This window comes from Hipposideros armiger, unplaced genomic scaffold (assembly GCF_001890085.2).
Source record: "Hipposideros armiger isolate ML-2016 unplaced genomic scaffold, ASM189008v1 scaffold_212, whole genome shotgun sequence".
Classification (NCBI taxonomy): Eukaryota; Metazoa; Chordata; class Mammalia; order Chiroptera; family Hipposideridae; genus Hipposideros; species Hipposideros armiger.
Window position 1 is genome coordinate 1,815,409 of NW_017731562.1, and position 26,205 is coordinate 1,841,613.

The 26,205-nt window shown below is 42.5% G+C and overlaps 1 protein-coding gene across 1 annotated transcript in view; it reads right to left on the reverse strand.

Annotated features, from left to right (window-relative positions):
- Nucleotides 1-4,863: 4,863 nt before the first annotated feature.
- TTN (titin) overlaps nt 4,864-26,205 on the reverse strand; it is a 271,989-nt gene continuing 250,647 nt past the window's right edge. The window contains exons 291-314 of the mRNA XM_019654015.1: nt 25,845-26,147; nt 25,423-25,728; nt 25,038-25,328; nt 24,646-24,942; nt 24,217-24,522; nt 23,016-23,321; nt 22,649-22,930; nt 21,876-22,469; nt 21,457-21,744; nt 21,055-21,354; nt 20,245-20,547; nt 19,394-19,696; nt 18,702-19,286; nt 18,270-18,575; nt 17,854-18,153; nt 16,640-17,215; nt 16,229-16,534; nt 15,123-15,716; nt 9,141-14,989; nt 8,857-9,013; nt 7,435-8,126; nt 7,186-7,339; nt 6,343-6,645; nt 4,864-6,203 (exon numbers count right to left, since the gene is read on the reverse strand). Coding sequence (XP_019509560.1) covers nt 5,905-6,203; nt 6,343-6,645; nt 7,186-7,339; nt 7,435-8,126; nt 8,857-9,013; nt 9,141-14,989; nt 15,123-15,716; nt 16,229-16,534; nt 16,640-17,215; nt 17,854-18,153; nt 18,270-18,575; nt 18,702-19,286; nt 19,394-19,696; nt 20,245-20,547; nt 21,055-21,354; nt 21,457-21,744; nt 21,876-22,469; nt 22,649-22,930; nt 23,016-23,321; nt 24,217-24,522; nt 24,646-24,942; nt 25,038-25,328; nt 25,423-25,728; nt 25,845-26,147 — 14,000 coding nt within the window. The 3' untranslated portion in view covers nt 4,864-5,904. The remainder of the gene's footprint in view (nt 6,204-6,342; nt 6,646-7,185; nt 7,340-7,434; nt 8,127-8,856; nt 9,014-9,140; nt 14,990-15,122; nt 15,717-16,228; nt 16,535-16,639; nt 17,216-17,853; nt 18,154-18,269; nt 18,576-18,701; nt 19,287-19,393; nt 19,697-20,244; nt 20,548-21,054; nt 21,355-21,456; nt 21,745-21,875; nt 22,470-22,648; nt 22,931-23,015; nt 23,322-24,216; nt 24,523-24,645; nt 24,943-25,037; nt 25,329-25,422; nt 25,729-25,844; nt 26,148-26,205) is intronic.

Genomic DNA, 26,205 nt, shown 5'->3' on the forward strand with positions numbered 1-26,205 from the left:
CTCACCAAACTCTCCCTAGAGGTTCAACAACCTTGGACGACCCTCCACCCCTCACCCCCTGCCATATGCATGCCATCCCTCGGGCCCCACCTTCCTTAGTCCTCCCGAGCTCATGTATGGCAGGCCTTTCCTACCAGGCAACCTCCCTCCTAACAGCTCACCAATGGGAGACAACCTCCCAGCCCTTAGCCTCGTTCAGCAGATCCTTAGGGGACATGCAGACCGCATTCTTCCCCAGACCTAAGACACTGCCTCTCTCTCTCTCTCTCTCTCTCTCTTTCCCTAGCCCCAGGGGACTGGGTCCTTCTCAAAGACCTCAACCCCTCAGACTTACGACCACAGTGGAAAGGGCCCTTCCAGGTCCTTCTCACCACCCCCACTGCAGCCAAGCCTCTGGGTCCCCCCTCCTGGTTTCACGTCTCTAGATTGAAAAAGACAGCTGAACCACCCGTCCAGCCACTTCACAGGCCCGCCCAGGCTCCACGATATTGCAGCTCAGTCCTGAGCCCCACCCGGCTTCAACTTCACAAGATCCCTGAGGAAAAATCAGGAGACTCATGAACGGTGACCCCTGCCCCTGTCCTCAGTGCACAATCCCCCCAGCCTCACCCCGGCTCCTCCGCTCCCCCTCCAAATCCTCTCAGTTGTCTCCACCTTTCCCCTTAACCTCCCCAGGTCCATTTTAGAGCTCCTTTTAGAGGATTCCATCACCCATCTTCTCAACCCCAGAGGGGACATAAGCCCCCATGGTCATCTTCATAATATTACTCTTCCTTCTCCTAACACTTCCCCTACCATTATGCCCTTATCTCCTCAGACCCTCAGCCTAACTCATCATCTTTTTTTTTTTTTTAAGCTGAGCCATCCTGCCACCTGTTGGCAGCTCAGCAGCAGCGCAGCTCCAGCCGGGCACTGAACCGCTGTTGCTCAGAGCTCGCACTCTTGAGCATCATCTTCTAAACCAGTCATCCCCCTTACTTGCTCGAGACTGCTGGCTCCGCCTATCCACGTCTACTCAACTCTTCACTGCCGTCCCCATAATGGCTCAAATATGGACTAGTACCTCTGCCTCCTCTTCTACAAAATCTGATGTGGACTCACCTTCCACTCTAAATCCACCACTTGCTACAACTCCTTCCTGAGCCAATACCAGCTCAAAACAACACAATACCTAAGAACTTGCACCGATGCTCTAGATAAGGCCTGTGACAAATTCAGGCCCATCGTAGGCCCCTTAATTACCTCCACTCACATCCACACCAATTAATTGGAGGCCTCAGACCCCAATTAGACTCCCCACTGGCTCCCCAACTGTCTTAAGCTACTTATTCCCTCTGACCCAGCTAACTTTTACCTCGATACACTCAAATTCCATCTCTTTAGACATCAAAACCCTACACACGACATTCCCATACAGCCCCTCACAGGGGCCACAGTGTCGGGTACATTCTGTATTTGAGACAAAGAAGGCTCCCCTGATAAATACGCAGGAACCCTAACCCCTTTCTTCTCCCTAGACATCTTCACCTGCCTTGGTCCCTCTGGCCTCTTCTCCCTCTGTGGAACCTCCACATAGGTCTGCCTCCCCACCTACTGGACAGGCACCTGCACCCTAGTTTACTTTCTCCAGATATTCAGATCTCCCCAATAATCAATCTGTACCTGTCCCCATATACACTCTCATGTGCCCCAAAGGGGCCGTCTCCCTCATTCCAATCCTGGTGTCACTGGGTGTCTCTGGGGGGTAGCGACAGGAACAGCAGGGCTCAGAGTCTCCTTACGCCACTTTCAGACCCTATCACAGGACCTCGGGCCAGGCCATAGAAGACGTCTCAAGAAGCCTGCGCGAGCTCCAAGAACAGGTTGACTCTCTGGCAGCTGTAGTCCTCCAAAATCGTCGAGGCCTAGATCTCCTCATGGCAGGGCAGGGTGGCCTTTGTTTATTCCTAAATGAAGACTGCTGCTTTTACACTAACAAATCTGGCCTGGTCTGGGAAGCGGTTACCCGGCTCCAGCACCAGGCCCCAAAATTAGAGACCGTCCCGAAAGCCAATGAGGCTCCGGGTTCATGGGTAGCTGGGGCCCTTGGCTTCTCCCCCTCGTAGGGCCTCTAATCATTTTGATCCTAGCCCTCAGTCCCTGCCTCCTCCGCCTTTTCACCCAATTCCTGCAGAGCCGACTCCAGGCGTTCACAAATGGAACTGTCCATGAAATGCTTCTCTTACAACAACATTGCCAGCCCCTTCCACAACATCCCCCTCCTCTCACAGTCCCAGTTAAGCCTGAAGCAGCTACAGAAGAGAGACACAACTGCCCCTCTCCTTTTCAATAACAAACAAGGCTGGAATGTTAGGTCTCTGAATGTTAGGTCTCAGAGACTTTGACTTTTAGACAACAAAATGTCTGCTAGTCTGCACCTGCAGACAGAGCCAAACTTGTGATAGCAGAAAATGCCCCAACACAGCTATTGGCTTGCAGGGAGTCAGCATTTTCTGTTCAAACAATGCTACCCTGTCAGCACTGCCCCTATATAACCCTCCTCATCCCCTCCCTCGGGGGCTGTAGCCATCTTTGTGTAGCCCCATAGACTTCTCTCTTTTAATAAACTCTCTTAACTTGCCTGACTGTGCACACTCCTTCATCGGCTGACCTATCAGGTCCCTAATACAATAATGACTGCTGGCACTTATTGTGTGCTGTGCCAGGCACTGCTCTAAAAGTTTCGCAGGTAATCACTTGAATCCTCACAAGACCCTGTGAGGTTGAGGCTGTTATTTTCATTTTATGGATGAGAAGAACATCAAGGAATGGAGTTCACTAACCTGGCTCCAGGTCACACAAGGTAGCAGATCCTACATTTGAGCTTGGCACTCTGGATTTTGAGCACGGATGTGTAATTTCTATACTATTCTGCTTTTCATGTAGTGAGGGTGTGGGGTTTATAATACAGGCAGAAAGAATTCAGCAAAATCGGGGCAGGATGATTGATAGTGAAGATTTCTCATAGGTTTTGTGGATTGGAAAGGTCTGGAATCAGGAAGCCCGACTTGCTGCTCTCTGTCGCCCCCTGGCGACACGAGGAGAGAAAAGGTGTCCGAACCGGAAACGCAATAATGCTGAGAAACCGCTGCGGTTGCTGAAGGTGGAGCGGTATGGAGCAGGAATCCCCCCAGCCCTCTGCGGGGGGAGCACTATTCTTGGAGGAGCTAAAGGAAGGAGGCTGGCTGCTGAACCCGGGAAGGGGTTCTTGGCGTTCTAGCTGGAGTGCCTCTGACAGACTTCCAGGATCCTCCGTGAGCCTTCCCCACACATGCGCCCCTGTGGCCACACCTTGCTGCTCTCAGAAGTCCCGGGCTTTGGCTAATGCATAGTAAGTCAGGCCTTGCCTTTAGCTCCCATTTCCTTTGCTGGATAGATCCTTGCCCCTCCTGTCTCTCCCAGACCCAGCTTGGATCTCAGGGTCTGGGAGCTGCAACTACAGGAAGTGCAAAATTCTTTCAGCTTTAGACTCCTCATCAGCATGGGCTGTATCTCAGCCATGTTATTATATGAGCATGTCAGGGCTGGGAATCATCCTCAGAAATCACCCAGGAAGTCCTACCGCTCTCATTTTAAGGTAAGAATAGGTATTTCACGTTGTTAGATGGTATAGTGGGTGCTGTTGGTGCCGCTTAGGTTCCCCAGGTTATGTGTACCCAATCCAGCTTCCTGAGTACGGGCTCTTTAACTGCCCCAGTTTGCAGAGATTGCTCTAGCCAAAAGGTCGCCTCACGTGGGAGGTTATTCCCCACCCCCACGCCCCACCTGCATCTCATAGCCTGTAACCACTGACTGGCAGATAAGGGGGTACAAAAGGTCAGTCCCCTTGCTCCAAAGTGGAACCAGCTGTGTCCAATGTATGCTCCCTGTGGGATCAGGCGGAAGCTCCCGCTGAGACCACATTCATGCTCTGCATTCAGTCCCCAGTGCTTGAGAGAAATGCCTCCCACATGACTTCTACCAGAATCCCTGTCTTAGGCTCTGCTTTTAGGACATCTGCCTGAAGGCAGAATACTTGCTGAATAGATTAATGAAGACCCAAGATCTTCAATTGGAGAATAAAAATTGACAGTCCATTTGCTTCAGCTTTGGCCACCTGTGCTTACATTTAGGCGTAATTGTATTTATATTTGTAACTTGTGCTTACAATTAGGAGGTAATTTAGGCAAAGAATCCACTTTGTAGGATTACAGTTACGATGATCTCGTTGAAGTGGGTAAATACAGATTTTTCTGACACTAGGTATTTTATTATCAAGTATAGATCAGTTGTTTTAGAAAGTATGGTAGGACTGTACCGTGTAAAAACAAGCTCTTCAGTTTTGAGGACCTTTATTTGTGCTATCTCAGCTTGGAGCTGCCATAGTCAATGCTGGTTCCACAACTGATCATTTCCCTTGAACTTGTCATTTTCTCTTCACTACACTCCTTGAGGGACAAGGTCTATATCATCTTGCTCATCTTTGTGTTGTTCCCTGTGGTGTCTAGTACAAAATATTGTAGATGATTAATATTTTTGATGGATTTAGTTGAATTAGCTTCCATAAAGATATTTTTCTTGATATGTTTAGAAGACTTAATCTATTATTTTGGGGGATTTTGGTTAACTTTTGGGGATAAATTTATCCATGAGAATCATATCTATGCTTCTAAAAATTGTTGAATACATTCAACACAGTAATTTAAACATTTGCTTTAACAAATTTAAATTAAGAACGTGGGGTATTTTGGACTTGAGTTGCTTTATCTTATGATCATTTCTGTGATTTGTGAAAGCACATACCTCCCCACCCACAGAATTTCACAGAAAACAACCAACCACACATTTTGAGGTGCAGATAGCTTGCTTTATTTTGTTGTTACTATCTCAAGGAGGCCCAACAATTGTAACTAACAATTGAATTTATACCTGCATGAAAAGAACTACATCAAATTGATATCTCGGGCAGTTAGTAACATTATTGTTGTTTTTGACTTAACGACAGCTTTATTTTGTTGTTGTTCTTGTTGTTATTATTATTATTACTATTTTGCTGTGGCTCATTGCTTAGTTGCCCGAGTTTCTCAGGTGTGTAATTTAAATTTAGAGCTACCACACGAAGGCAGTGGCTGCACCCCGGAACCTCCAAGAGTTGGCACTGCTCCAACATAGGAATACTTGAATAGCTTGGTTACATGAGGGGATGGCCAGGCGATGTTACTTTTCCAAGCTACCCAGGCACTCTCTATGGTCAGAGGCAGTGCAAAATGAGCGAACAAAGTGCTGGCCGTTGCACTTTGCTCTGGTAATATTTAAGTCATGATAATTTTGTGTGTGACATCATCAGAGAAAATGTAAGACGTTCAAGTGTTGCTTACAGGAGGGTAAATGCAAACATCACCAATGCCTTACATTTCTGATTCAGTAGGTATTGGTGCACTTATCAGGTGATGTGCACAGCATTATCTTTGAGGTGGATAGGACATCTCTTCAATGGGGAATTTCTCAACCCATTGAGGCATACTTAGACATCAACAGCATGTTGAGGCACAAAGATTGATTAAGTGTTGAGCAGGGTATTCGTTCCATAAGAAACTTTCTCCTACCAACAGTTTCACAAGTTACATTGTAAAATGTCATAAAATAAATGGTACAAAACTTTATAACCGTTAATCCGGCTATATACAGTATGTACATGCCACTAGAAAATGTATAATTTTCTTAGGTCAATAGTTATGAAAAGATCGAAATGCATATTTTTGAACTTTGACTCATTTAGGTTGATACAAAACTACTTTTTTTTCCTTAATATTTACAGATCAGAAAGATTAGTCCATGTGAATTGTTTGTGAAAGGTTAAGAGTGAGTATGAGAGCACAGGCCCTCTTAAATGGATCGAATATTTATATTCACAGTAGCAGAGTCAGATCCAAATTCATTCCCTAAGCTCAGGGTATAAAGTCCACCATCTTCTTTCTGTATGTCCGTAATGATCAGAGTCGTCAGGTCATCTGTGTTTTCAATATGGAATCTCCCTTGCTGTTCTTGATTTTGGATTCTTCTTCCACCACAGGACCATGTTATTTCCGGGGTAGGCTCACCCGTAAAAGCACAGGCTACTGTTAAAACTTTGCCCTCGTCAATGCTGATGTCAGGGGGAAGAGCTTCAATTTTAGGTGGAATTCCTTTATGAAACAGCAACAACAACAATGTTTAAGGATCACTGAAAAAATAATGATTTGCTTTCTACTGAATTGTATGTACTAAAGACTAAACATTATGCTATTAGGCTTGTGTACCTCTACCAGTAATTTTATTGCTCACCTCTTATGCCTGCTTTAAGCATTCTACTAGTTGAGCTTTCCAGTTGTGTCATACTAGATTTTCCCATAAAACTGCCGGAACTCATTTCTACAAAGGACTCTTGCATGGAGGACATGCTTTGGGCAGACATGCTTGCAAATTTCATTTCAGTCATGCTGCTAACACTGCTGCTGCTGAAACTGCTGAAGGAGGCCTCCTGCTTAGAGGCAGACATTTGGACTGACTGAGACGAGAAGCTTCCTTGCAAGCTCGTGTCACCACTTGTCCTCAATACTACCTCTCTGGGAGGTTCTTCAACTAGAGCTGTGGAGCATAGCAGATACACAATGAACATCAATGACATCTGGTTAATTGGTGACATCTGACGTTGACTTACAGAAATGAAAAACTTAAACACACAAAGAAACGTAACCCAAACAATTTGCTGTGGAAGCATAAGCAAATACATACATACATACATTTGTCAAGAGCTAGCTCAATGTCTCCAAGAAACGAATCCTTATATTTCTATCATCACATTACATGCAGGTGCTAGAATCACTAGGAGAAAAATGATTAGTCATATAGAACATAATTTATATATTGTGCATTCTGAAAATAAATGTTAACAGGGCAGTTTGTAGCTTTGCTTTGAAAGTTAACATCCACGTTTCTGTTTAGCTGTAAAGAAACTTTGACCGTAAGAATGAATTCACACAGGAGGCCTATGCCTCCTACACATAGAATTTCACGAAGCTCCTGAGAGTTTGCTGTGCTCAGAAGATAAAGGCAAAAGAAATAAATAAGTAAAAAAAACCCATAAAGGCCTTAAACAAATAAGGAAAATGGCAAAGATATACTTACGGAGGACTGTTAAGGAAGCAGTAGCTGAACACTGGCCATGGAAGTTTTTGGCCTTAATTGTGTACTTCCCACTGTCACTTACTGAAGCGTTTTGGATTTCAAGAGAATACACATTTCTGGAGCGATTTACGCTGATATTTGAAGAAACAGAAACCTAAAAAGAAGAGGAAAAAGTGTTTCTTTGAGCTCTTAGGGAATAGTTGTAGTATTTAAATTTTTCTTCACTAATAAATTCATAATTAAACTTACAGGCAGGTTGTTCTTAAACCATTCGATTTCAGGGGAGGGCTCACCACTGATTTCACAAGAAAAGAGAACATTTTGTCCTTCGTTAACATTTTGAGATCTGGGCTGTGAGATGAAGGCTGGAGCATCTGAGAGTGCTTTGCTCAGGGTCAAGTCATACTGACACTTGATGATTCCTTGACTGGTTTTGCCAATACAGGTGAGGATTCCTTCATCTCTGTGACTGGCCTGCTTGATGGTTAGGGTCTGATCGCTGCCAGAGACCCCGTATCTGTACTCCTCAGAGTTAGTGAGCTCTACTCCATTCAGTACCCATTTCACATCAGTGGCCCCAGCAATGTTGGCTTTTAAAGTCACTTTCTGACCATCACTTACGCTCATCTGAGTAGAAAATGCTTTAATTTCAGCTTGAGTTCTGATTTCTTCTGATGCCTGTGATGTTTTAGTGATTTCCTCTTGGACAATGGCTTTTTCCAGGGAGGCTGCTTCTGATTTCTTGACTTTTTCGGAAATCATAACTTTCGAAGCTTCCTCCGTGAGGGCTAACTTTTCTTGAGATTTCACCTCTGACACTTTAATTTCTTCAGAAATTAAGGGCTTTTGGGAAATTTCCTCTTGGACAACTGCCATCTTTTGGGATGTAATTTCAGAGGTCTTTTGTGTAGATACTTTCTGTGTCTCAGTATCTTTTACAGCTAAAAAAGAAACCTCGTCAGGCAAACTTAATTGGAAAGAGGCCCCACCCTTTACTCTTATAGATTCTGCAAGTGAATAATATACAAATAAAAAAAGTGTTGACTTCTGTAGGCAGTGTAGGTTACACCTAATTCTTTCTCAGTCTCAGTCTTGGAAATTGTCATGCATGACTTTTGAGATCAGTATAATGATTTCTTTAAGCTAAACTGAAGATGATTCTTATGACTGAAGGGGGAAAAAAAGTCTTGAAAAGAACAGTCGAAGGAATTAGGAGATATGTGTGTTTTGATTAATACAAAAAAACGGAATTATGTTTTAGAAGATTGAGATGAAAGCAAACTAATTTTAATTGGCAAAACCGATGTAGCTCTTCCATTAACTTAACAAGAGTAAAGGTTTAGGGAAGAGGGACCCTTTTGTATATTCACCTGAATTTATTCTTAAACATTCCTGGGAGCAAGAGCTGGCCCTATGGAATCTTACATAACACCACATACTATTAGGTACTTAATAAGTGCTTTTTATATGAATATAATAATGTATGCTAACTTCAAATATGTGTAGTTCCACATTTGTGTACTAATGGTATTCTGGAATTCAGAAAACAGTTTTGTTTTAATACTTTCTTGTATGTGTGTGTGTGTGTGGGGGGGGGCGGGGAGAGTATTCAGAAATGTTTCCTTAATATCGTTTTCTGAAAAATGTTGGTAAGAACAAAAGCCAACCTACCTTTTATGGTTAATTTGCAGCTGGAGGACACAGATCCAGCAGCATTTGTTACTGTACAAGTATAAAGTCCACTGTCAGAAACATTAGTCTTATGGATTTCTAGGCAGAATCCTCCTTTGTCTTCAGAGAGTTTGTATTTGTCTCCTTGTGTAATAGCCTGTAGAATGCAAGGGATTCAAGTTTTAAAAAGTGATTTAATTTTCAGCTTTATGTGGGAGATGGGGATGAGGGAAGAGGTTCATGTTTTAGAAGATAAAATTAAAAGACATTTAAGAACTGGTTACCTTTCCGTCTTTTGTCCAGATGACAGTCGGCTGGGGTTCTCCAGTAGCTTTAACTGCAAGCTTAGCGATGCTCTCTGAAGCAACAGTTGTATCCTGCAGCCCAGTAACAATGACTGGTTTTGAGGAAATTGGTTCAGGAGCTTTTGGTTCAGTTTTCTTGGTTTCTGTTGACTCAGCGGTTTTCTGAGCTACTTTCATGGTTTCTGTTGACTCAGCAGTTTTCTGAGCCACTGTCTTGGTTTCTGTTGACTCAGCTGTTTTCTGAGCTACTCTCTTGGTTTCTGTTGATTCAGCAGTTTTCTGAGCCACTGTCTTGGTTTCTGTTGACTCAGCAGTTTTCTGAGCTACTCTCTTGGTTTCTGTTGACTCAGCAGTTTTCTGAGCCACTGTCTTGGCTTCTGTTGACTCAGCAGTTTTCTGAGCTGATTTCTTAGTTTCTGATATGCTTGACACCTGCTCATGGATACTCTTAAAGGCTTGTCCCGTAAACTGGAAGTTAGTTTTGGAAGTTCCACCTTCACCAGAAATCTCACAGATGTATTCTCCGCAGTCGGATTCAGCGAGGTTATGGATTTTGAGCTCATAGGTACCATCTGCTGAATAATGAAACTGGAAATGCCCATTTTCCTTCAATTTCTTGCCATCTTTATACCAGGTGACCTCTTTTGCACATAATACGCTACTTTCAACTGCACATGTCAGCTTTGCAATATCTTTAACAGCTTCTGCTTTCAAGGAGTGAGTGATCTTGGGTGGGGCAGAGACTGGGAGCTGCTGAACTTTCTCTGTTGGTGTGGGTTTTGTCTCTGTGGGTGATACAGCTTTGGGGGGAGATGTCACTGGTTCTGGGGATTTCACTCGTTTTGAAGGCTTACCTCCTTCTGGGGATTTCACCCGAGGCTCTGGGGATTTGACCCTTGGTGGAGATGTCACAGCCTTTTCAGTAACCCTGGACTTCTGAATAGTCAGAGTAAACTGGGCTTCTTGCCTTCCTTCACTGTTTTCTACCACCACGCTGTAGCTGCCCTCATCGGAAGCCTGGACTGAAGAGATCTCAAAGGTTGATTTGTACTTTGTGGTGGTCACTTGGTGGCGGGCGGAAGCACTGATTACTTGTCCTCCACGCAGCCAGGTTACAGTTGGTACTGGTTCACCATCTGTGTCACAAGAAAACCTCGCAGACTCGCCTTCATAGACAGTTATGGACCTTGGCTTGGTTAGAATTCTTGCTTCCAAAGTTGACTTGATCTTTCTCTGTGTGAATTTTTCTTCCAGTGACTTTTCTTCTACTGCAGCCCTTTTCATTTCTGCAGATGCATGGTGTTCATATGATGAGAGACTTTCCCTTGTCTCTGTCATCTGTGATTTCACTTCCCTGACAGAAGAAGAAGCTTCCATCTCAGATGTTTTCTTAAATGATGAAACCGCATATGCCTCTGTTCTTGTCAGCTCAGGGAAAACAGATGGGAGGACTTCCTCGTCTCTGCGCCGGGAAGCATAGGTGGTGTAATCCCCTCCTGTTACGTCCAAGGTTGCGTAGTCGGAAGCTTCACCTTTGTAGTTGGTGCACACAGCACGGTAGGTTCCACTGTCATCAATATGACAGTCCAGAATTTCCAGGGTCAGGACGCCACTCATGTTGGTGCAATGAATCTTACTGCTCTCTTGGAGTTCCACACCATTGTGGTACCATTTAACCTCAGCAGTTGGCTTAGACTGAACGTTTAAGATAAAACGTGTATTATGGCCACATGGTACCCTGTGGGAGCGCATTCTCAGTGTGATTCGAGGGGCATGGTCCAGTGTAAAAGGCTGCTGACTCAAAACTTCATATTTCCTTTCTGATGTCTTCTGAGTCTTTAAAGCAGCTTTCATGGACTCATATCTGGAAAAGATATCAAATCTTGCTGACCTCTCAAATCTTGAGAGTGATCTCTCACTAGACACAGGGCTGGGAGAACGTGGGCGTGTTCTCTCTGGAGTGGGAGACCTTCTTTCTGTGTCATCTTCATATTCCTCAGAAGGTTGTGGACGTGACCGGATCAGCTCTGACACCGGCCTCATTAATTCAATATAAGTTGGAGACAGGGAGCGTCGTCGTCTCAGTAGTCTAGACACAGATGAGGATGACTCTCTTTGAGCACGCTTTGTGATTTCGTATTCTTCCTCAATTTCTGTGATTTCAGTCACTTTTCTCTGTTGTCTTGATTTCTTTCTAGACTTTGCTTCCTTCGACATGTGGTCAAGCTCGCTTTTGTATTCTGAGAGACGCTGTGTGGCCTTAACTGGGCGAAGCAACTCTTGGTCCTCTTTCTCAGCCATGATTCTTTGCCGTTGTTTCGGCTGTCTGTATGAAGCCTGCGCGTGCCGTTCGTGCAGTTCTGCATAACTTGTACTAGTCTCAGCCTTCACGGGGATGTGATACGTTGAATATCTAAAGTCTTTTCTTGTCTCTTCCACCTTGACATGAGCTTGTGGTGAAGAGTAACGCAGACTAGAAAGCTCAAACCGTGGAGGGCTTCGGCTTGGGGGGGAAGCTGAAAAACCTAATTCAAGCTCCTCTTCAAGACGCAGCCTCTCTTCCTCTGTTCTTTTCATTGCCAAGTAGTCATCAATGGGAAGGAGTAATTCTTCATCTGAGATGTCACCAAGAGAACGTCTTCTAGGTCTGTAATAGAAGGCATAATCGGGAGAAGGTGTACGCCGGCGAGCTGGCCTCACCATTTCCAGATCGTCTTGGGTCAGTTTGGGAATCCGCCACTTAGGTCTGTATTGATCTGTAAAGCGTGGGAGAGGCGTCACATAGAACTGTTCCCATCTTGAAAGGCGGATGCGCTTGGCTCTTTTCTGTACAACTCTGTCAATTTTCCCAGGCATTTCAAATTGATCACGTATCTTTTTGTACCATTTCATGTCAGACATAGGCACAAACTGCTTAATGCGCTGGTCTTCTTCTATGGCAGTCTTTTTGTACTTGCGTGGCTCTGGCACTTCATATGGCATACGGAGTTTTCTCTCTTCCTTCTTTTCTTCCGTCTCAAGTCGGAATTCTCCCTTTACAGTCTTGGTGCTTACAGCTGGTTTGTAAAGGATGGCAGCTTCTCTCAGGGCCTCCTGGGCTACCTGTGTCAGTGGCACAGTTTCAGTTCCAGAAAGAATTTCAGCCATTCTTAATGTCTTGTCAATTTGCTTTCGTACGTGTCGTTCACGCTCCTCTTTACTCTTGAATTCTTGTTTGACGTACCTTAAGCGTTCCACTTGGAGGTGAGCCTGGCAGCTGGTAGATCCAGCTGTGTTTGTGGCTGTGACCCTGTAATACCCAGTGTCTTCAGGCAAAGTATCCCGGATATGCAAAGCATAGTAATCCAAGCCTTCATGGATAATTTCAATGTTAGGCCCGAGGGACAGTGGCTGACCATCTTTTTCCCATTTTAATGTTGGCGGGGGGATGCCAGATACTCTGATCTCAAAGGAGACACTTTGGCCCTCTTGGCATTCTGCATTTGCCAGTAGTCGTTTGAACATGGGTCTTAATGTTGTGGCTGCTGGAGGTGGGTGTAGGGTTACAGTCAACTTGGCTTTACAGCTGTCCTCACCGTATTTGTTCCTTGCCACAACAGTATATTCAGCATCATCATCTGTAGTTACACTGTTGATTGTTAATTGGTAAAGACCCTTGTCAGACTCAAATGTATACTTCTTCTCATCATCACCCGGTTTGATTTTCTGACCTGACTTATACCATGTTACACGAGGCTCTGGGTGGACAGTTATAGTTACTCCAAATCGGACATTTTCACCCACGAAAGCTGTCTTATTATAGAGAGGTAGGGTAAATTCTGGTGGCCTTTCCAGGAGTCTCATGGTATCTGTTCTGCGTTTCATTTTCTTCATGGTTCTACGGCAGTAATAGTCATAAACTTCTCTCACGCCTTTAACAAATAGCTCTGCATAAGAACTGTCTTCACCATAGTCATTGACTGCTTTGCATCTGTAGGTACCATCATCAAATTTGGTAATGTCTTTGACATATATTGTGGCCACTCCATCTTCGTAGGTGATTTCATATTTTTCACTGTTCTCCAGCTGTCTGACACCAAAGTACCAGGTCACTTGGGTAGACTGATCATAATTTTCAATATGGCAGACATATTTGGCGTATCCTCCTTCTTCGCCAACTGCGTGCATTATCTGCCCAGTAACTGGGCCAATTTCAATGGATGCTACTTTAACTTTAGCAACATTCACTCCCCTCTGAGATCGAATTGCACCACCACAGGAGACCCGGGCTGCTGACACAACCATGTTGAGGTCTTTCTTGATCAGAGTGTGATAGTAACGCCGGTGTTTTAATGTTCTGATAACTTTAGTACTGACTCTTTCTATCTTCTGCTTCAGCCATGGATGCTGGAGTGCCTCAGATGCTGTCATGCGTGATTTTCTCTCTTTTACTAACAGCCGGTCAACAAAATCCATGGCTTCCAAGCTAATATCTTTGAATGCTTCTTCATCAAAAGTAAACTCAGCATTCATGATGTTCTCAATTATCTGTTGGTTAGTTTCAGCCAGGAATGGATTGATACCACTCAACAGCACATACACCAGCGTGCCAAGGGACCACATGTCTGTGGCTGTGCTGACAACATCATGCTGGTGGACTTCAGGTGCATAGTATTCAGGGGCAGTGAACAGAAGCCTAAAGTTATCCCCTGGTTTCAGCTGACGGGCTTGACCAAATTCTATGATTTTAATCGTGGAACTCCTTCTTGTTTGGTAAATGATATTGTCTGGGCTAATGTCAAAGTGTCCAATACTATGACTATGTAAGAACTCAAGTGCTTCGCAGACCTGGCGAACATAATTGACAATTTCTCTTTCATTAAGTTCAAAAGCACTTGTGTTAATGCGTTCAAATATGTCAAGTCCTGATATGAACTCAAAGATCATAACTAATTCTTCCATGCTTTCAAATGATTCATGGAGGTATAAAATGTTTTTATGCCTAGCAATGTTGAGAATAGAAATTTCCTTCTTTACTAAAACCTGATCAGTCCCTTTGACTTTAACAAATTTGGCCATGTATGTCTTCTTTGAGGATGTTTCAACACAACGATGGACGATTCCAAACTGACCTCGCCCGAGATCTTCAGCAATCATGTATTTTTCATAGAGTTCCTTGGTTGAAGAGTGCGATGCTTTAGTCATGGAAACTTCCCTGGTTTCATCTACCTCTTCATCGTAGTTCAGAGCTCTGGTCTTATCTTCTTTGGTTATGGTTGGTTCTGAAGGCTCAGAAGGCTTGCTCAGGCCAAATTTGTTTTCAGCTATTATACGGAACTGGTAACTTGTTTTTCCAAATAAGTTGATCACGGTATAACGTGTTTCCCGGGCTTGTCCTACACGGAGCCATCTCTCTGCAGTAGTTGCACATTTTTCAACAATGTAGTTGGTGATTTTGCTGCCACCGTCAGAAGCTGGCTCAGTCCAGGTTAAGTTGACAGAATCTCGTGAGACGTCAGTAACTTTGACTCCCCTAGGGGGGTCGGGAACATCAGCCACATCTAGTTCAACTGTCTTCTGATCAATTCCAAACCTGTTTTTAGCACAGACCACATAAAAACCAGCATCTTTTCTCTCTACTCCATTGGGGAAAACAAGTGATGTGAAAGATCTTGTGACAATAACTTGGTAGTGGCCATTATTGTCAATGAGATCTTGTCCTTTCTGCCAGGTGATCACGGGATCTGGTTTGCCACTGAAAGGGATCTTGATGCTGACCACCTCTCCTCGGAGAGCATGCACTGCTCCCATGCCTTCAAGAGTTTTAGGCAGGTGTATCTTAGCTGGAACTGTAGCAGAATAAAAGGAAAAACAAAATAATGTAGCAATACTTAACACTATTTAGGTGCAACATCCCTAACCCTCCCCCAGTTAATAACATGTCATCTAGCACCTAGTTTATGTTTACTGATTTGTTTTTACCTTCCACTTCCAAGGAGGCTGTGCCAGACACAGATCCCCCTTGGTTGGTAGCTCTGACTTGGTAAACTGTGGCATCATCATCCGTGACACTTGCAATGATGAGCTGGTGGTAGCCACCCTTAAACTCTTGAATCCTATACTTTAATCCATCTGCAATGATTTCTTTGCCTTGTCTGTACCATTTCACAACAGGTTTCGGATGACCAGTCACTTTGCAGACCAAAGTAGCATTGCTCTGGTATCTGACATTTAGATTTCTCAGTTCCTCTTTGAAGTGTGGTGCCTGAATTGGGACATCAGATTTGGGAGTGACAGGTTCTGATATTTCACTCCATTCGCTTTCCCCTCCTAGGTTTTCACATTTCACACGGAACTCATATTCAAGACCTTCAATAAGGTTTTTCACTGAAAAGACAGTTTCTCGAATTTCTTCTGTTGTCACAGCAATCCATTTATTCTGCTTCTTCTCACGCTTCTCAAGGTAGTAATTTCTAATCTTGGCACCTCCATCACTGGCAGGTGGTTTCCAAGCCACAACACAAGAATCTTTTGTGATAGCAGTAATAGTGGGTTTTCCAGGAGCATTTGGTTTTTCTATTTCAAACAAACAAACAAACAAACAAACAAACAAACAAACGCAAACAAAGATTTGAGTCATAAAGTGAAACAAGCAGCTTTCTCAAAAGCTTATTTTAAAGAAATAAAATATTATGAAATCAAAGTTCTACTAAAAATAGTTATTTCAGAAAAATGAAATTGGTTACTTTATGCTAAGAAACTTAATCAAAACACAAATTTCCTTTTTTTTTTATAAGCTGAGCCATCCTGCCACCTGTTGGCAGCTCAGCGGCTGCTCAGCTTGGGCCGGGAATCGAACCACTGTTGCTCAGAGACAAAATTCCTTTTTAAGGAAGAAGGGATAGGGTATACATTTGCCCTTTTAGATATGTAAAAATTCAATTACAGTGAGATAAAAGGCAATTGTACTTTTACCTGAATCTTTGCTATTTTTCTTCCAAAATTTATTTCTGTTAAAAAGAGTTTTATGTAAAAATGGAATTTTGCCATGTGAAGATTGTAGAGGTTGTACAAGAGGTTGCACTCACCAAATGGACTCTTAATGATCACAACTGAGGGGACCTCTAGAGGATCACTGATGCCGAAAGTGTTCTGAGCCGAAACCCGGAAGTAATAGCCAGCATTTTCTGTGAGGTTCACAATTCTACAGGTTGTCACTGAGATGGCTGAAGACACCAATTGCCATTCAGCCCCTTCCTTGGCCTCACATTTCTCCACCACATAATTGGTGATCCAGGAGCCTCCATCATCTGCCGGTGGTTGCCAGCTGATCACCACAGAATTCTTTAATAGAGCTTCAATCACAATTGGTCCTGTAGGTTTGTCTGGTTTATCTGTTGGGGGAAAATACAATAGTAAAGGTTTTTGTAGTGTGTTTCCCAAGATCATTTATTTTTCTTCGAAAGATAAAAAAACACTGAAAAATGAAAATAAAATACCTTGTATTTCCACATCAAGGATGGCATCAACTGAACCCAAAGCATTGCTGAGTTGAATTTTGTATTTCCCAGCATGAGTCTTACGTTGGACATTTTTCATGACGAGATGAGTATAGTGCTCAGTGTTTTCAATAGCAATGTTTTCTGAGTTTTGTAAAAGTTTCTGGCCACGGAACCAAGTGATGGCAGGTACTGGACGACCAATGTACATAACATGAAGTCGAAGTGTTGAACCCACAGCACCATAATATTTCTCTTTCAGTGGATAACCGGGATGGAACTGTGGTGTTGCTTGCAAGAGAAGTTTACTACTGCTTTCTACTTCTCCAACCTCATTAGTAGCTATGCAGGTATAAACACCTTCATCTTCTTGTTCCTCAGTCATTATTGTCAGAGTATGTGTGCGTCCATCTGAAGACATTTTGTACTTCCGGCTTTGTATGAGCTCCTTACCAAATCGGTACCATTTAATGTCAGGAAGAGGCCTTCCAACAATCTGGCATGAGAGTTGGGCAGCTTCACCCAATTTTACGGTAACATCCTTCATTTCTTGCCGCACTCCTGGGGCCTCTCCAGCTAAAGAATATGAAAGATAATATTAATGCATTATTGTTATTACTGAACCTATAATCCTCTGTCCTTGTATATCAGGAATGAATTTATCATATTGACTAACACTTTATTAGATACCATTATTTATATGAGTCTAATTTATAAAAACTCTTTGCAGTGATTTTTCTGGAGTCATAGGGAAAATAGGGATTCAGTGAACACATTATTATGCAAAGTGGCTTTTCTCTTTATGATTTGGAAGCATTAACGATGTGTGACGTTTTGGGAAAACATGAATTCTCTCTATAAAGCTGCAGTATCTTTGCCCTTACTTAGGTTCACTGAAGTGGGTAAATTTGTTGACCCTTCAAGTCTTGTAAGGAACTATTTTTTAAAACCCATTGCATTTGAGGAAAATATTGCTCTAGGAATGTGCTTAGTTCACTGCACCTGACACCTACTGAGGTTATGTGCTTGGAATGGCTTCCTGTAGAATGTATCAACTATTCCCTGCGTGTGCATATGTCAAAGTGAGTACTTCTTTCCAAACACTTGCTTGCCAATAAATCTTTCTGGAGATCTACTTAGTACAGAGGAAGAATTAGCCTTAATGTGTTTTACTTAGCTTGTAAATCATAAGCAGAGAACTAACGGTTACTTACATGTTAGTTTCGTCTTTACAGACATAGCAGTTCTTCGAGGTCTGCTAAGCCCAGTTTCATTCTCAGCAAAAACCCTGAATTCATATTCAGTAGCTTCTAGCAAACCCCCTATTGTGAACTGCCTGTCCTTGATGCGATCCTTATTGCTCTTCTTCCAGGCACTCTCTCCAGACTGTCTATATTCAACCCAGTATCCAAGGATGTCTTTGCCACCATCACATTCAGGTTTCTCCCACTGTAGAGTGACACTATCTTTGGATATTGAAAGAATCTCAAGTTCTCCAGGTTGGCTTGGCTTATCTGAAATAGTTTTAAAACAATTGAAAAGGGAATTAGCTTTACTGCTGAACTAAAAGAAAAAGACCAAAAGGTGTCTTGCCTCTTTTATTTTAACCCCGTTAGAAAGTTTCTCTTACCAAACGGATCTTTGCAAACAACTGGTTCAGAAGCCGGGCTGGTCTCGCTTTCACCAACCTCATTCTGTGCGATGATACGGAACTGATATTCAGCATCAGGAACAAGCCCTGTGACGGTGTACATTGTGGTCGTTATCTGAGTCTTGTTGTGCCTGACCCACTTGTCAGTTGATGTCTCCTTGCGTTCGATGTAGTAGCCTGTGACTCGAGAACCACCATCGTCTTTGGGCCGGGACCAAGACATGCTGACAGAACTCTTGGTCACATCGAGTATTTCTGGAGGATTGCTTGGAGGCTCTGGAGGATCTAAGGATATAAGTAGAAAACACACATGTGTTAGAGTAGTTCCAAATCTTATAAGCTGATGGCTTTCATTTCAAAACAAGAGTAGTGAAAAATTTTTCGTGATGTTGTGGTAGGAAGAGCGCTTACTCAGTGGTGTTTTTGGTATGACTGGTTCCTCGGATTTCAAGGGCTTGCTTATGCCAAACTGGTTTTCTGCTGAAACTCGGAAATGGTATTCCACGTTTTCTTTGAGGCCTTTTACCACCAGAGATGTACCTCGGACTCTGGAATCAATGGTATACCAGGCGGCTTTAGGCACTTCACGTCTCTCAAGGATGTAGCCTAAGATGTCAGCACCACCATCATCGGCAGGGGGTCTCCAGCTGACCCTTACAGAACGAGCCTGTATGTCGTCATATTCAAGTGGCCCTTCTGGAGTGTTGGGACTTCCTATCACCCTGACCTTGATATAAGCAGCCTTCTTGCCACATTTGTTTTCCAGAGCCAGGTCATAAGTGCCAGAATCATCTCTGACCGCTTCTTTGATTACAAGTTCAGTGTGTGTTTCAGAGGTTGCAATCATGGCACGTCTACTAATATCTTGGCCTTCCTTGGTCCATTTACATATTGGGTATGGTTTTCCTTTGATTGGAATGGTAAGTCTGATGACTCCACCTTGTCTTATAAAGATACCTTCCTGGTATCTTTCATCAAGTTCATAATCAGGATATTCTGGGGGAAAAGGTAGGGTTACAATTAGCATTTTTGCGGGGAGGGGAAGGGGAAGGAAATAAGTCTTAAGGCAATTGTAGCAGAAAGTAAATGATCATATGTCTTACCAAGCATTTCAGTGATTTTGACTGTTCCTGGTACCTCAGCAGGCTCCCCAGGTCCACCAGCATTACACGCGAGGACACGGAATCTGTATTCAGCGCCCTGAGGTAGATGTGTTAGAGTATACTCCCGAATTTTGGTTGGGGTGGTGTTACATTTGGTCCATTCATGTTGATCTACTTTTTGCATTTCAATCAAGTAGCCTGTGACTTTAGATCCTCCTTCATCTTCTGGAACACTCCAGGCCAGGGAGACTGATGTTCTTGTTGTATCAGTAACTCTTGGGTTTTGTGGCTTTCCTGGAGGAGCTGGAAATAAGAATAAAACAACATACTTGTTAAAGATGCTGCAAAGCTGAACATCAACTGTGTCACCTAACGAATCCAGTGAGTTGTGGAAACATGGACTGTTAGCATTAGAATATTTTTTGTTTTGTAAAAATTTCAAATACTTAAAGCTCTTGCTTTTTCTTTTGTCTTAAATGTGTTTTATTTATGATCACTACTACTATCTATCATCAGTTTTTAAAGTACTTTCAGAAACATTAACTTGTTTTAAAATTTTAACTGTGATATAGGGCATATATTAGGAGTCTAATTTTAAAGAGGGGGAAATAGACTCAAGAGAATAATATAAAAAGTTGTTTGCCGAAAGCTGCTACGGGCTGGAGTGGGGATGGGATTAATGACAAAGGGATACAGGCAAACTTTTTGGGCTGATGGAAATATTCTGTATTTTGATTGTGGTGGTGGTTGTACAACAGTACATTTTCTAAAACGTATAGAATTATGCATTTCAGAAGAATGAATTTTACTACATTAAATTACACTCAATAAACTTATACAAAATGTATTACCAATTGGATCCATGGCAACAACGGGTTTGGAAGGACGACTTGGTTTTCCAGTCCCTCTCGTGTTAATGGCTGTGACACGGTGTTCATATTCTAAGCCTTCAATAAGGCCAGTAGAACGGTACCGTGTCATCGTCACTGGTACTTTATTTACACGGACCCATCGATCTGCTCTCACTTCTTTGCGCTCCACAATATATCCGGTCACTTGGGAGCCACCATCGTCTTCTGGTGGATACCAAGTAAGTGTCATGCCATCACGGGAGACATCAAATATCTGTAGTGTTTCTGGAGGTCCAGGAATACCTGAAGCAAGACAGAGGGAAAAAAACACAATACGGCAATATGAGTAAATTAAAATAAAGACTCATATATTTGCATAAGTATGTCTTACCTTTTAAATGGTATATAAAACTCTTGTGACTATTTCTCCAGTGTTTGCATTTTTGTACTTTTCTTGCTGTTTCTCATTTTCTTTAACTTTATAAACATTTATTAAGCATTCATTTTGTATTTTTTCTCACTAATAACATAGCCAGTCTGTTCTTCCTTTCCTCCCTTGCTCCCTCATTCCCGCCCTCCCTCCTTTCATTCCTCCCTTCCATCTATCCCTTCCAAACTCCTCCTCTCTTTCAAAAAAAACAAAACAAAACAATCTAACCGTGTTGAAAATCTTCAAGAAAAGGAGGTTTAGAAACTTTAGAAAGATGCTGGGTTAATTTTGTGACCCATTTTTACTCACATTAGGACACATTAGGAACAAAATCCTTTTTGTTAGCATTCAGATTCAGAGATGAGGTGGGAAGGACTTACTGATGCTGCTGCGACATTCTATGACCTCAGACTGCAAGTAAGAGCCAATTCCGAAGCGGTTCGTTGCAGCCACACGGAACACATACTCATTTCCTTCAGTGAGTCTGGTAAACTTAAATGTCGTTCTAGTCACTGATTCAGACACTGGCAGCCATCCTGGACGATGGGCATCACGTTGTTCTACCACATAACCACTCAGTGGAGCACCACCATCCAATTCAGGTGGTTCCCAGGAAATGGTAACTGAGGTAGCATCGATTTCATCAATCTTGATGGGCCCAGTTGGTGGACCAGGCTTGTCTATAAAAGACAAAGAAACCCAGGAAATTAATTTTCACTTCAAATCAAACTTGGGTGACTGAATGTCAACAGCTTGCTTGTGTCTTTATCACATGTCCTTACCAAGAATGATAACTTTAATGGTCTCTGAAGTAGTTCCAGTTACATTTTTCAATTCAAGTATATATTCTCCAGTATCTCTGATAGTGGTTTCACGGATGGTTAATTTAGCTACTTTAGTATGAGTTTCAACTGTGACACGCTCTGATTCTTTTAGCTTAGAACCAGAAAAGAACCAGGAAGCAGCAGGAGGTGGACGACCAGCGATTGGTATCACCAGCTCTATTGGTTTGCCAGCTGGGACATGGATGGTCTTTTGAGGCATTGTAGAAAGATCAATTGTTGGCAACACTATGAGAGAGAAATTAGGTATTTATTCTTAAGCATTATTTCTAATGACATATTGTCATGAATTCTGAATGTTTTCTTTATTTTACTTTACTAATTTGTCATTTTTTTTTTTTTGGTGTACTGATACATACCTCTGAGGTCTTGTACAGTCACAGGTGTGACGATCTCTCTTGCTTCTGACACACCTTTCTCATTTTGTGCCCGTACTCTAAATAAGTACTGTTCACCTTCATTTAAGGAAATAACAGTGTGTTCTAGGACTGTGGGTTTTAAGGTGACAACCTTCATCCATCTCTCAGTGCCAGCTTTACAGGCCTCAAGAACATATCCAGTGAGTCGGCTACCACCATCGTAGAGTGGTTTTTCCCAGGCAAGGCTAACAGTTGATTTGGTGACATCGACAACTTCCAGTTTTGTAGGCACCAAAGGCACTTCTGAGACCAGAATTGCATCAGATGTTTCGCAAGGCTCTCCAATGCCATAAATATTTTCTGGCAACACTCTGAAATAGTACATGGTTCCTTCTACAAGTCCAGAAATTCGGTAAAGTGTCTTGCTGCACTTGGTAGTTACTGTTTTGAATGCTCTCATGGCAGCTTCACGCTTCTCAATTATGTAATTGTTGACTGGAGCTCCACCATCAATTGTGGGGATTTCCCAAGTGATGGTCACAGAATCTCTTGATACTTCCTTAACTTTCACTGAAGGGCAGGGACCAGGAGTATCTAAAAAGTAGAATGAAAGACTCAGACTTCTTATTTGCCTGATTGGTTGATAGATTTTTTTTTTATAAGAAAATATACTCAACAGAGTTCCTCTGTAGAGAGGCAACCAATCATAGGTCAAGGTGTATCATTTTAGAAAATATATGCACAGCATCATCAATTTGCAGACCAATACTTACCGTATACTTTAACAAGAACTGTTGCTGATTTCTTGCCAGATTGATTTTCGGCTTCAATGGTGTATTTTCCAGCATCGTACCGGTTAACTTTGTCCACGATAAGTAAAGAGTAGCTCTCAGTGGTGTCAATAATTGCCCGGTTGGCAAGGTCAATGCCCTTCTTGCTCCATGTGATGACGGGAGGTGGTCTTCCAGATACAGACACCATCAGGCGTAACGAGGCCCCGGCTCTGATGGTCACGGTCTTCTTTAAATCATCTGCAAGCTCAAGATCTGGTATTTCTGGAAAGTAAATGTCAAAACTTAATTAATTCATGAACAGGTGTGATGAGAAAATAAGTCACTTAAAATATTATATTATAAATACCAAGTCTTTCCACAGGCTCAATTTCAGCAGTTGACTCGCTGTATTCACTCATACCCTTCACGTTCACAGCAGCAACTCTGAAGGAGTATTTCTGGCTTATTTTAAGATCTGTCACAGTGAATTCAGCATTTCTTATTGTAGCGTTGGTATGCACTCGGTACCATTGATCAGTGTCCTTCTCTTGCATCTCAAGAACATATCCTATGATGTCAGTACCACCATCATACATGGGCTTGGTCCATGCCAAACTAATGCTGTGCTTGGTGGTATCCACAACTCTTGGAGCAGAAGGTGGTCCAGGGGTATCTACAGAATTTTTAAAGGCGGGGCGCACATATTAAATAAGGAAGCTTTGAGATTTGTATTTTTGGTTTTCAAGAGTCACCAAGGCATTATTGTTCTTTACACTCACAAAGATAATCTTTGTAACTGGGTTCTCCTGATATTGCAGGACAGTACTATATGCTATATTGTCACTATTATTATTATTATTATTATTATTATTATTATTATTATTTTAAGAATTAAACTTCTTTAGAAAGATAGATATTTCTTTCCTGCAACTAGCTATGCTGTGCTCTTCTAGCTAAGCTCATTGTTTAAAGTATTTATTCTCAGGGACTTTATTTGCTCAGCTGTCCCAGGGTTAATATCACTTGTTACTACATTTGTAATGAGTACAAGATGCAATTTCTTCTGTTTTCCCTATTTAGTCCCAATAATTAATTCCTTACTTTTGGGGCTCACACTCTATACAAGGATTTGCTTCTTATTTTTGCAGTTCTTGTGGCAATTACTTTGTTAGGTACTTATTATAACACTAGAAACTATGATCTGTCTCTTCTTAAAAAAGACTTGGTCTTTTTTGCTTTTCGGTAGTTCCTATCACTACAATACATTTTCTCCATTCTTTGGAAGATTTATAAAATACATCCCTTTCATACTGGTAGCAGAATAATTTATATTTTTCATAGATTGGAAAACAATGCAACAATTTTTAGCAATGTAATTGCTAACTTATCAACAGAAGTTATAACTAAAATGTTCTCTGACTAGCACTATATTTAAGATCCCTCTAATAAGCATATCCTTTTCTAGACCTTTCATAAATTCTACAAGTTCTTGGAAGTGGCATTTTGGGAGATTATTTGTAATATGGTTTTGATATGCATTAGGTGTATGTATGATTCTTGGAACTCACATGATGGTTCTCGGCATGAGATAAAGTCGGAAGCTTCACTGGGTTCACTGTTACCAGCAGCATTCACTGCAGTCACCCGGAACTGGTAATCACAACCTTCCATCAGGCCAGGCACCTTCAGCCTGGTGTCATACACCACATAGTCCCTGTTGACACGTGTCCAGCGCAAGCTCTTCTTCTCACGTTTGTCTACTAGGTAGTTGCTGATCTCATTGCCACCATCAGATTCAGGTTTTGTCCACTGAATGATGATATGCTCCTTGCCAGCCCCGACTTCTTCGGGCATGCCAGGTTGTGATGGAATAGCTGTTTACATTTTTATGAAAATGAGGATGATCAGAATTGCACCAAGTCACTACTGATATGACTGCCCCCCCCCAATCCCATTACATTTCAATTACCAACTGCTTTAAAAGTGTTAATACTCACTGAATGCATTTCTGGCTACAATCGGCTGAGTTTCAGCAGGCACACCGGGGCCATATTTATTTACTGCCCGCACTCGGAATATGTATTCGTTGTTCTTGATGAGTCTGGTGACTACATAGGATAGGGTTGGGCATTCGCCTTCAACAATCACCCAGTTAAGTCTGCTAGTCTCGCGCCTTTCCACGATGTAGTGAGTTATTTCTGCTCCTCCATCTTCCTGAGGAAGGTTCCAGGCTAAAGTACACTTCTCCTCTGTTACTCTGCTGATGGTGAGATTTCCACATGGGCCAGGAGAATCTGAAACAGGTGTAATGACAAGCAATGATAAAGATCTTTCTTTGTGTCCACCCTCGAAAATGCTATAAAAACAGAAGAACATTTGACCTGCTTACCAAGGACTTTGACCAAGACAGAGACAGCCTTGGTCCCACTGGCATTCTTTACTGTTAAGGTGTATTTTCCACTGTCACTTCTGTCACAGAACTTGATCACAGCAGTTGCCCGTTTGCCAGTATACTGCAAAGAGACTTTTTCACAGAGATCTAGTTCCTTGTCCCCTTTGGTCCAGATAATTTTGGGTTCAGGTTTGCCACCAACTGCAGCATCAAGAACAAGATCCGAGCCTGCTCTGATAGTAACCAGATCACCCTGTAATCTGGCATCCAGTTCGGCTTTGGGTGGAGCTGTCATAAGCAAACAGATGCAAATGAATATATGACAGTTGATTTTCACATCAATTGTGATCATTTAAAAGGAGAACATTGAGTATTTTTTTACCGTATTCATCTCGGCAGGTAATGGGGCCTGTAGATTCTGATCCTTTGCTAATTACGCCTGCCGCATTCTTGGCCAACACACGGAATTCATAAGTGTCTCCTTCACTGAGAGCGGTCACAGTGAAGAAATTGTCAGATACGATGGTATAGTTGCACTTCAGCCAACGACCATCTCCAACTTCACTGACTGGCTTACGCTCTATGATGTAGCCCACAACTTTGCTGCCTCCATCAGATACTGGGGCAGACCAAACCAGTGACACTGTTGATCTTGTGACATCTGTCACCTCTGGTCTTCCTGGTGCATCTGGGAGTGATACAAAAATAAGGTTAAAAAAATATAACTCTGAATTCTACTAGTACTACTACTACTACTACTACTATTAATAATAAACAAATGCACCCTTAAATTTTGATACATACCAACTGGGTTTTGAGCCATCATAGGTCTTGAAGCTTCGCTGGCTTTGCTAACGCCTGCGGCATTGAGAGCATACGTTCTGAACTGATATTCCAGTCCTTCTACCAAACTGGTTACTTTGTAGTTGCACTCTAAGCACGGCACTTTATTTTCTTTCACCCAAAGTATGGTGTTACGTTCTTTCTTCTCAACCCAGTAGCCAACGATTTTACTGCCACCATCATGATAGGGTTCTTCCCAACGAATAGACATGGCATTAGCAGACACATAGTAAACTTCAGGTCTGGTAGGAGCACTTGGTGGGACTGAATATAAACAAAGGTATCAAATATGAATACAATTTTATAATATTCAGGGGAAATG